The sequence below is a fragment of the Sapajus apella genome, unplaced genomic scaffold (genome assembly GCF_009761245.1).
Source record: "Sapajus apella isolate SASKATOON/1434 unplaced genomic scaffold, GSC_monkey_1.0 scaffold69, whole genome shotgun sequence".
In the NCBI taxonomy this organism is placed as follows: Eukaryota; Metazoa; Chordata; class Mammalia; order Primates; family Cebidae; genus Sapajus; species Sapajus apella.
In genome coordinates, this window is record NW_022437009.1 from 11,272,942 (window position 1) to 11,284,980 (window position 12,039).

A 12,039-nucleotide genomic window follows, 5' to 3' on the forward strand; every position below is an offset into this window, starting at 1 on the left:
CCCAGTGTGTGATGCTCCCCTCCCTGTGTCCATGTGTTCTCACTGTTCAACACCCACCTATGAGTGAGAACATGTGGTGTTGGACTATCTGTTCTTGTGTCAGTTTGCTGAGAATGATGGTTTCCAGGTTCATCCATGTCCCTACAAAGGACACAAACTCATCATTTTTGATGGCTGCATAGTATTCCATGGTGTATATGTGCCACATTTTCCCTGTCCAGTCTATCATTGATCGGCATTTGAGTTGCTTCCAGGTCTTTGCTATTGTAAACAGTGCTGCAATGAACATTCGTGTGCACGTGTCCTTACAGTAGAACGATTTATAATCCTTTGGCTATATATCCAGTAATGGGATTGCTAGGTCAAATGGAATTTCTATTTCTAGGTCCTTGAGGAATCACCACACTGTCTTACACAATGGTTGAACTAATTTCACTCCCACCAACAATGTAAAAGTGTTCCTATTTCTCCACATCCTCTCCAGCATCTGTTGTCTCCAGATTTTTTAATGATTGCCATTCTAACTGGCGTGAGATGGTATTTCAATGTAGTTTTGATTTGCATTTCTCTAATGACCAGTGATGATGAGCATTTTTTTCATGTTTGTTGGCCTCATGTATGTCTTCTTTTGTAAAGTGTCTGTTCATATCCTTTGCCCACTTTTGAATGGGCTTGTTTTTTTCTTGTAAACCTGTTTTAGTTCTTTGTAGATTCTGGATATTAGCCCTTTGTCAAATGGGTAGATTGCAAAAATTTTTTCCCATTCTGCTGGTTGCCAATTCACTCTAATGACTGTTTCTTTTGCTGTGCAGAAGCTGTGGAGTTTGATTAGGTCCCATTTGTCTATTTTGGCTTTTGTTGCCAATGCTTTTGGTGTTTTGGGCATGTAGTCCTTGCCTATGCTTATGTCCTAAATGGTTTTGCCTAGATTTTCTTCTAGGGTTTTTATGGTGTTAGGTCTTATGTTTAAGTCTTTAATCCATCTGGAGTTAATTTTAGTGTAAGGTGTCAGGAAAGTGTCCAGTTTCTGCTTTCTGCACATCGTTAGCCAGTTTTCCCAACACCATTTATTAAACAGGGAATCCTTTCCCCATTGCTTGTTTTTGTCAGGTTTGTCAAAGATCAGATGGTTGTAGATGTGTGGTGTTGCCTCCAAGGCTTCTGTTCTGTTCCATTGGTCTATATCTCTGTTTTGGTACCAGTACCATGCCTGTTTTGAATACTGTAGCCTTGTCGTATAGTTTGAAGTCTGGTAGTGTGATGCCTCCAGCTTTCTTCTTTTTGCTTATAATTGACTTGGCTATGCAGGCTCTCTTTTGGTTCCATATGAAGTTTGAGGTGGTTTTTTCCAGTTCTGTGAAGAAGGTCATTGGTAGCTTGATGGGGATAGCATTCAATCTGTAAATTATTTTGGGCAGTATGGCCATTTTCAAGATATTGCTTCTTCCTAACCATGAGCATGGAATGTTTCTCCATCTGTTTGTGTCCTCTCTTATTTCATTGAGCAGTGGTTTGTAGTTCTCCTTGAAGAGGTCCTTTACAGTCCTTGTTAGTTGTATTCCTAGGTATTTTATTCTCTTGGTAGCAATTGTGAATGGCAGTTCGTTCTTGATTTGGCTCTCTTTAAGTCTGTTGTTGGTGTATAGGAATGCTTGTGATTTTTACACATTGATTTTGTATCCTGAGAGTTTGCTGAAGTGGCTTATCAATTTCAGATTTTGGGCTGAGATGATGGGGTCTTCTAAATATACAATCATGTCATCTGCAAATAGAGACAATTTGACTCCCTCCTTTCCTAATTGAATACCCTTTATTTTTCTTGCCTGATTGCTCTGGCTAGAACTTTCAATACTATATTGAATAGGAGTGGTGACAGAGGGAATCCTTGTCTAGTTCCAGATTTCAAAGGGAATGCTTCCAGTTTTTGCCCATTCAGTATGATATTGGCTGTTGGTTTGTCATAAATAGCTTTTATTATTTTGAGATATGTTCCACGAATACCTAGTTTATTGAGGGTTTTTAGGATAAAGGCTGTTGAATTTTGTCAAAGGCCTTCTCTGCATCAATTGAGATAATCATGTGGTTTTTGTCTTTGGTTCTGTTTATGTGGTGAATTACATTTACAGACTTGCGTATGTTGAACCAGCCTTGCATCCCCAGGATGAAGCCTACCTGATTATGGTGGATAAGCCTTTTGATGTGCTGTTGCAATTGGTTTGCCAGTTTTTTTATTGAAGATTTTTGCATCTATGTTCATCATGGATATTGGCCTGAAGTTTTATTTTCTTGCTGAGTCTCTGCCAGGTTTTGGTATCAGGATGATGTTGGTCTCATAAAATGATTTGGGAAGGATTCCCTCTTTTTGGATTGTTTGGAATAGTTTCAGAAGGAATGGTACCAGCTCCTCTTTGTATGTCTGGTAGAATCCAGCTGTGAACCCATCTGGACCTGGGCTTTTTTTGGGGTGGTAGGCTCTTAGTTGCTGCCTCAACTTCTGTCCTTGTTATTGGTCTGTTCAGGGTTTTGATATCTTGCTGGTTTAGGCTTGGGAGGGTGCAAGTGTCCAGGAATTTATCCATTTCTTCCGGGTTTACTAGTTAAGGTGCATAGAGTTGTTTGTAATAATCTCTGATGATGGTTTGTATTTCTGTGGAATCTGTGGTGATATCCTCTTTATTGTTTTTTATTGCATCTATTTGATTATTCTCTCTTTTCTTTTTTATTAATCTGGCTAGTGGTCTATTTTGCTGATCTTTTCGAAAAACCAGCTCCTGGATTTATTGATTTTTTTGAAGGGTTTTTTGTGTCTCTATCTTCTTCAGTTCTGCTCTGATCTTAGTTATTTCTAACTGCAAGGTTTTTTTAAGAAGCACACTTGAAATATCAAGACCTAGGTAGTTGAAAGTAAAGGATGGGAAAAGATGTACTATGTAAACAGTAACAGAAAAAGAAAGTATAGTGGTAATCACATCAAAGTAGACATTAAGACAAGAAATATTGCAAGTAATAATAGGGACACCATGATTATAAAAGGCTAAATTCAACAAAAGATAGCTATGTTAAATGTATAATAAACTTAACATAGCTTTATCAGTTACTATAACTTTGAAAGTTGAAAGGACTAAAGAAAAAGACTAATTCACAGTCATAATCAGAGTTTTTAATATGCCACTTCTAATAACTGACAGAAAAAGCAGATCAAAAAAAAATCAGAAAAGAAAGAGAAGATTTGAACATGATTAACTATCTTGATTTAACTGATGCATAGAATTTTTATTTCCTTCAAGTACACATAAGGCATTTACCAATATATCATATGCTAGGTCAGTAATCAAGCTTATTATTATTATTATTTTTTGAGACAGAGTCTTGCCCAGTCTCCTGAGTAGCTAGAACCACAGGTATGTGCCACCACACATGGCTAAGTTTTGTATTTTTAGTAGAGATGGGGTTTCCCCATGTTGGCCAGGCTGGTCTTGAACTCCTGGCTTTATCTGATCTGCCTGCCTTGGCCTCTCAAAGGCAGGGATTACAGGCATAAGCCTGGGATTACAGGCACTATTACTCTGGGATTACAAGCATAAGCCACCATGCCCAGCCCCATAAATCAAGTCTTAACATATTTTAAAAGATTGATGTCATATAGTGCATATTCTCTGACCACTGTATAATTAAATTACCACTCAGTAACAAGAAGATAACCAGAAAATTCCCATATGCTTTGAAATTTAAAAACACATTTCCTATATAACACATTGGTCAAAGAAGAAATCACAATAAAGGTTAGAAAATGTTTTGAACTGAATGTAAATAAGTTATTCCCAAACTCTTGGGATGCAGCTAAGTTTGAGAGGGAAATAACTATAAAATATATACAATAGGAAAGAATAAAGGTTGGAAATCAATGCTCTAAAGCTCCAACTCAAAGAAGGTAGAAGAAAAAATTTAAACCAGGGGTATCCAAGCTTTCGGATTCCCTGGGCCACAGTGGAAGAACAACTGTCTTGGATCACATATAAAATACACTAACAATAGCTGATGAGGTTAAAAAAAATCACAAAAACATCTCATAATATTTTAAGAAAGTTCACAAATTTGTGTTGGGCCACATTCAAAGCCATTCTGGGCTGTATGTGGCCTGTGGGCCATAGGTTGGACAAGCTTGATTTAAAACAAAGAAAACTGAAGGAAGGAAATAAAACTGAGTAAAAATCAACTATATAAAAATACAAGAGTGAAAATCAACAAAGTCAAAAGTGGGTTCTTTGAAATATTAATAACATATGTAGGGGATTTTTTTTTTCTCTTTTTGACACAGAGTCTCACTCTTTTGTCCTGGCTTTAGTGAAGTGGCACCATCTTTGCTCACTACAACCTCTGCCTCCCAGGTTCAAGCAATTCTCCTGCCACAGTCTCCTGAGTAGCTGGGATTACAGGCATGCGTCACCAAACCTTGCTAATTTTTTTATTTTTTTTAAGTAGACGTGGGATTTCACCATGTTTGCCAGGCTGGTCCCCAACTCCTGACCTCAGGTGATACATCTACCTTGGCGTCCCAAAGTGCTGGGATTACAGGTGTGAGCCACCACACCTGCCTGTAGGGGATATTAATAACATACGGGGAAATAAGCAAATTAACAATATCAAGATTAGTAAATAAAATCTAACTACAGATTCTATACATATTGAAAGGATAAGAGGACATTTCACAATTTAGATGTGATAGACAAATTCCCTGAAAAATGAGATATCCCAAAACTAATATAAGAAAGAAAATCTAAAGAGTTCTGTATCTATTAAATAACTTATAATGAATTATAATAAAAAACTACCCTATAAAGAAATCTCCATGTCTGCACTGCTTCAATGGTGAATTCTTTCAACCAGCAACAGAATAAGTAATAGCAATCTTACATAAACTCTTTCAGAGAATGAAATGACGGTGTGCGGATCACAATTCATAAGACCAAAATAATCTTGCTGCTAAAATCTGACAAGAACATTACAAAAACGGACTACCACAGACAAATATCTCTCATAAATATAGAAGCAAACATTCTAAAGCAAAATATTAGCAAACAAAATCCAGTGATAGAGAAAAAGGATAACGCATCATGATCAAGTGCAGTTTATTCTAGAAATGGTTACTTTTATGTTAGTAAGTCAATAAATGTAATTCATCACATTAAAAGAATAAAGGAGAAAAAAAAGATAGTATCAAAGTGCCTTTGATGAAATCCAACATTGAATTTTCCAGATTAAAAGAATACAGAAACAGGCCAGGTGTGGTGGCTCATGCCCGTAATCCCAGCATTTCGAGAGGCTGAGGCAGGCCTATTGCCTGAGCTCAAGAGTTTGAGAGCAGCCTGAGCAATATGGTGAAATCTCATTTCTACTAAAAACACAAAAAAGTTAGCTGGGTGTGGTGGTGCATGTCTATAGTCCCAGCTACTTGGGGGCCTGAGGTGGGAGGATCATTTGAGCCCAGGAGGTTAAGGCTGCAGTGAACTGAGACTGCACCACCACACTCCAGCCTGGGTGACAGAGCAAGACCCTGTCTCAAAAAAAAAAAAAAAAAAAAAAAAAAAAAAAAAAAAAAAAAAAAAAAAGAAAGAAAGAAAAGAAATAGAAAAAAAGGAAACCTGTTGGCAAACTCAGAATAGAAAGGAACATCTTTAATCTGATAAAAGACTAAAACTACCTAAAACTAACATAATACTTCATGATGAAATATTGAATTCATTTCCCATAAGGCTGGGAATGAGACACGGATGCTCATTATCACCAGTTTGATTTCATGTTATACTACAGATATTAGCCAGAACCAGGAGGTATTACCTACTAAGAAAAACATTTAAAATGTATGACAAGCTTGTCTAATCCGCCTTATTTTGTTGTTGTTCTGTTCTGTTTTCAGCTTTTTGCAGCCTGAAGCCATGGTTATTAGTTTCTGTCTCTAGTGGTAAGTGGAAAAGAGGGATGAGGAAGGGAATTTACTTGCTCAAACAGAAACTAAGAACCCATGACTGTATTCTCGCCTTTGGACAACCTTGGAAAATTAATTTAGAAGAGACTAAACTTTCTTTATTCACAGATGATATTACTATGCATATAAAAAATCCAGCTAAGTGCACTGGTACCTGCCTGTAGTCCCAGCTACTAGGGAGGCTAAAGTGGGTGGATTGCTTGAACTTAGGACTTTGAGACTAGCCTGGCCAACAGAGGTCCCATCTCTTAAAAACAACAAACAAAAAAGTCAATCTATAAATAAAGTATTAGAACTAAAAAATAAATTTAGCAAGGTCACCAGATTCAAGGTGAATACACAAAAACCATTTACATTTTATATACTAATAAAGTAAAATCGAATTTTAAAAATACCACTTATAACATCAAAAAATAAAATATCTAGAAATAATCAAAGAACAATGTGCAATACAACTAAAATGAAAATTATAAAATGCGGCTGAGATAAATGAACAACTACCTACATAAATGGAGCTATATTCTATGTTCATGGATCAGAAGACTCAATGTTTTTGCTAGTTCTTCCCAAGTTGTTGTACAGATTCATGTAATCCCAATCAAAATTTCAGCTAAATGTTTGTTGAAATTGTCAAGCAGAATCTAAAATTTGTATTAAAAGACAAAGGTTGTGAACAGCTGAGACAATCTTGAAGAACAAAGCTGGAAGACTTATACTACCAAATTTCAAAGCTAATACAAAGATACAGTAGTTAAGACAGTGTGGTCTTGGTACAAGGATAGACAAATTGACCATGGGAAAGAACATGGAATCCACAGACCCACATATTTATGTTCATTTGATTTATAACAAATGTATCACTGCAACTCAATGGTCAAAGGATGGTCTTTACAACAAACACTGCTTGAGTAATCAGATATGCATACCGAAATAAAATGAACCTAGACCCTTACCTCACATCATATACCAAAATTAATGTCACTGAATGGCATGGTTTGGCTTTGTGTCTCCACCCAAATCTCACCTTGAATTGTAATAATCCCCACGTGTCCAGGGTAGGACCAGGTGGAGATAAATGAATCATGAGGGCAGTTCCTCCCATGCTGTTCTTGTGATAGTGAGTGAGCTCTCATCAGATATGATGGTCTTATAAGGGGCTTCCCCCTTTACTTGGCATTCATTCTCTCCCCTGCCACTCTGTGAAGAGGTGCCTTCCACCATGATTGTAAGTTTCCTGAGACCTCTGCAGCTATGTGGAACTGTGAGTCAACTGAATCTCTATAAATTATGTAGTCTAAGGATTTCTTCATAAAAGCATGAGAATGGACTAATATAGTAAATTGGTGCCAGGAGTGGGGTGTGGCTGTAAAGACACACAAAAATGTGGAAGCAACTTTGGAACTGGGTAACAGGCAGAGGTTGGAACAGTTTAGGGGGCTCAGAAGAAGACAGGAAAATGTGGGAAAGTTTGGAACTTCCTATAGGCTTTTGAATGGCTTTGCCCAAAATGCCAACAGTAATATAAACAATGAAGTCCTGGCTGAGGCAATATCAGATGGAAATGAGAAATGTCTTGGGAACTGCAGCAAAGATGACTCTTACTATGCTTTAGCAAAGAGATTGGTGGCATTTTGCCCCTGCCCTAGAAACCTGTGGAACTTTCATCTTGAGAGAGATGATTTAGGGTTATCTGGCAGAAGAAATTTCTAAGCAGCAAAGTGTTCAAGAGGTGACAGAACATAAAAGTTTGAAAAATTTACAGCCTGATGATGTGACAGAAAAGAAAAACTCATTTTCTGGGGAGAAATTCAAGCTGGCATAAGAAACAAGGAACCAAATGTTAATCACCAAGACAATGGGGAAAATGTCTCCAGGGCATGTCAGAAACCTTCATGGCAGCCTCTCTCATCACAGGTAAAGAGGCCTAGGAAGAAAAAATGGTTTTGTGGGTTAGGCTCAGGGCCTTGCTGCTTTGTGTGGTCTTGAGACTTGGTACCCAATATCCCAGCTGTGGCTAAAAGGGACCAATGTAGAGCTCAGGCCATTGCTTCAGATGGTGAAAGCCAGCAGCTTACATGTGGTGTTGGGTCTACAGGGTGCACAGAAGTCAGAACTGAGGTTTTGGAACTTCTGCCTAGATCTCAGAGGATGTATGGAAATGTCTGGATGTCCAGGCAGGAGTTTGCTGCAGGTGTGGAGCCCTCGTGGGGACCCTCTGGTAGGGTAGTGCAGAAAGGAAACGTGGGGTTATAACCTCCACACCAAGTTTCCACTGGGGCACTGCCTAGTGAGTTGTGAGAAGAGGGTCACCATCCTCCAGAACCCAGAATAGTAGATCCACCAACAGCTTGCACCATGTGCCTGGAAAAGCTGTAGACACTCAACACCAGCTCATGAAAGCAGCTGGGAGAGGGGATATCTACCCTGCAAAGCCACAGGGGCAGAGCTGTCCAGGATCATGGGAGTCCACCTCTTACATCAGTATGACCTGGATGTGAAATATGGAGAGCATTTTGAAACTTTAAGATTTAATGACTGCTCTGTTGGATTTTGGACTTGCATGGGGCCTGTGGCCCCTTTGTTTTGGCTAATTTCTCCCATTTGGAATAGGTGTATTTACCCAATGCCTGTATCCCCATTGTATCTAGGAAGTAATTAAATTGTTTCTGATTTTATAGGGACTTGCCTTATCTCAGATGATATTTGGATTTTAGGGTTAATGCTGGAATGAGTTAAGACTTTGGGGGACTGCTGGAAGGGCATGACTGTGTTTTGAAATGTGAGGAGGTGAGATATGGGAGGGACCAGGGATGGAATGATATGGTTTGGCTCTGTTTCCCCACCCAAATCTCACCTTGAACTGTAATAATCCCCATGTGCTAAGGGCAGGACCAGGGGGAGATAACTAAATCATGGGGGCACTTTGCCCCATGTTGTTCTTGTGATGCTGAGTGAGTTCACACAAGATCTAATGATTTTATAAGGGGCTTCCCCCTCTGCTCAGTGCTCATTTTCCCTCCTGCAGCCCTGTGGAACTGTGAGTCAATTAAACCTCTTTTCTTTATAAATTACCCAGTCTCAGGTATTTCTTCATGGCAGCATGAGAATGGACTAATACAGTGAATTATGGACTTAAGTGTAAAAGCTAAAATGATCAATCTTCCTGAAGAAAACAGGAGAATATGTTAATGACCTCAGGGTAAGCCAAGACTTCGTATGTAGGACACAGAGAAACTATAAAAGAAATAAATTGATAAACTAGATTTCATTAAAATTGAGATATTCTGTTTATCAAAAGATATATACATACATAAATACATGTATAGGACTCATATCCAGAAAATAACTTCTATAAATCAATAAGAAAAACAGACAACTCAATTAAAAATGGACAAAAGACCTTCAATAGGCACTTTGCAAAATAAAATATTCAAATGGCCAATATGAGCAAGAACATCAGAGAAATTAAAATTAAAACCACAATAAGATACCACCTCATATAACGAAAAATCTTACAAAAATTAAAAAACAAGAATATATCAAGTGTTGGTGACAATATGGAGCAACTAGAACACTCAATTATTGCTGATGGGGATGTAAATCGGTTCAAACACTTTGAAAACTTTTGGCATTACCTATTAAAGCTAAACATAATCCTACCCTACAACCTATACCCAAGAGAAGGTGTGTATGTCCACCAAATGACATGTACAAAAAAAATCCATAGCAGCTTTGTTCATAATAACCCCAAACTGGAAACAAACTAAATGTCCATCAAAGGGAGACAAGATAAACAAACTGTTGTATATTTATATAATGGTATTACTACTACTATACACAAATGAAAGATAAATGAATTACTAAAATATGCAACACAGGTGAATCTCATTATGTGAAGTTCAAGAACAGGCTCTCTGGTGATAAAAATTAGAAGAGTTTACCTCTGGAAGGATGGGTACTGACTGGGAAAGGAAAAGAGAGAATATTCTGGAATGATGAAAGTGTTCTGTATCTTGATTTAGGTGGTGGTTCCAAGTGTATATATAAGTAAAAGTTATCCACTATACATTTAAGATTTGTCTATTTTACTTATAAGTTGTATCTCAGTGTAAAATCCCAAAAATGCATTGATAAAATTGACTAAACGGTCTTAAAATAAACTTTAGGGCCAGGAACGGTGGTTCACACCTGTAATCTGAGCACTGAGGTGGGCAGATCACTTGAGGCCTGAAGTTTGAGACCAGTCTGGCCAAGGTGAAACCCCATCACTACTAAAAATACAAAAATTAGCTGTGTGTGGTGGTGGTGCACGCCTGTAATCCCCACCACTTGAGTGGCTGAGGCAAAAGAATCACTTGAGCCTGGGAGGTGGAGGTTGCAGTGAGCCAAGATGGTGCAACTGCACTCTAGCATGGGTGACAGAGTGAGACTCTGTCTCAAAAAATAAAATACAACAAGACAAAATTTAATGAAGCAGGACAGACAAAATGTTGTTAACTACTGAAACTAGGTAATGGGTATGTAGGAGTTCATTATCTACCTCTGTGTTAGAACTTTCCCAAAATAAAAAGTTAAAGAAATAAAATAAAGATTTTCAACAAACTTTAAAATTCACCTTCACTCTTATTTTGAAAGTTAAGTAAGGCTCTTACCTTTCCTTCTGTTGCTTTCTTTGTTGATGAAATTTCCTTCATAAGCTTGGGAATTTCCCTGTCAAATTGTGAGAGAATTCTTTAAATTTCTAAGATGTAATTCTTTACAGAACTATTTTAAGATTACAAAATGTACTATCGCATAGTGTCTAAAAAATATGGAATAAAAATTAAAATGGATTCACATACTCTAACACAACCGCGATATGCCGATGTCGAATTCTAACCCAGAGGTCATCTTCTTCTTCAAGGATGGCCTCCTTTTCTTTTCCATCTGTTTTATATCTACAAGTAGACAGAAACACTAAAACTTTTGGATTTTTTTCCCTCCAAAAGCAAAAGAAGTATTTTTACAAACAATTTCAAGACACAACTCAAGAAACTGAAAAGTACAATCCACTGTTTTAGAGGGGTAATGAATACCTACTCAAAACTACGGCATATTGCCGTACGGCATATCCTTACATTAAAAATAAAAGTGCTAAGCCTACCAAGACATTTTCAAATGTTAGGTTTAGGTGTCATTATTACAGAGTTTTAATTCAGCAAAACTGTACCTTATAAAGCAAAAATTCAATGTCCTACAATTGACTTTAAGAACAAGGCTGAATATACTAACGATTTGTGATCTAATTGCCTAAAACACTGTTTCGATGTGCTAATAACCCACGGTACAATGATCAAAACTCCATTAAGAACATGAATATCAGCTGGGCGCGGTGGCTGATGCCTATAATCCTAGCACTTTGGGAGGCTGAGGTGGGCGGATCACTTGAGGTCAGGAATTCAAAACCAGCCTGGCCAACATGGTGAAACACCGTCTCTACAAAAAATACAAAAAATTAGTGGGGTGTGGTGGCATATACCTATAATCCCAGCTACTCTGGAGGCTGGGGCAGGAGAATTGCTTGAACCTGGGAGGCGGAGTTTGTAGTGAGCCGAGATCACACCACTGCACTCCAGCCTGGGTGACACAGTGAGACTCTGTCTCAAAAAAGAAAAGAAAAAATAAGAACAGGAATATCATCCCCAATATAATCTATTAAATATTGAAGGTGTTTCAGAATTGGTACAAAATTCAGAAACACATATCATCTGTTTCTTTATTCTTCCCCAACCCTATAACCATATCTCTACAGAATGAGAAAGGAAATGAGAGAAAAAAAATATGTAAGCTATAAAAATTGTGATAGCTTTAATGAATTCTACTTAAGTAAGCAACAATTTAAGGGGTTCATGATGGTACTCAAAATGCGCTTCCTGATTCCCCTTATCTTTTTATGCAGACACCCTCCTTCCATTTGTGGAACTAGAGAGGTCCGAATCATCCTTGGAACTACTGATTTCCTGAGTCAAGATCAGGAAGGACTGCACTGAGTTTTCCTAGCTCTGAACTACAAA

At 37.8% G+C, this 12,039-nt stretch overlaps 1 protein-coding gene across 2 annotated transcripts in view; it reads right to left on the reverse strand.

Moving 5' to 3' along the window:
* The window catches only part of STXBP3 (syntaxin binding protein 3), a 70,614-nt gene that overhangs the window by 20,385 nt on the left and 38,190 nt on the right, over positions 1 to 12,039 (reverse strand). For both annotated transcript variants that reach the window (XM_032249906.1, XM_032249905.1), the window contains exons 10-11: positions 10,828 to 10,923; positions 10,639 to 10,696 (exon numbers count right to left, since the gene is read on the reverse strand). In XM_032249906.1, coding sequence (XP_032105797.1) covers positions 10,639 to 10,696; positions 10,828 to 10,923 — 154 coding nt within the window. The remainder of the gene's footprint in view (positions 1 to 10,638; positions 10,697 to 10,827; positions 10,924 to 12,039) is intronic.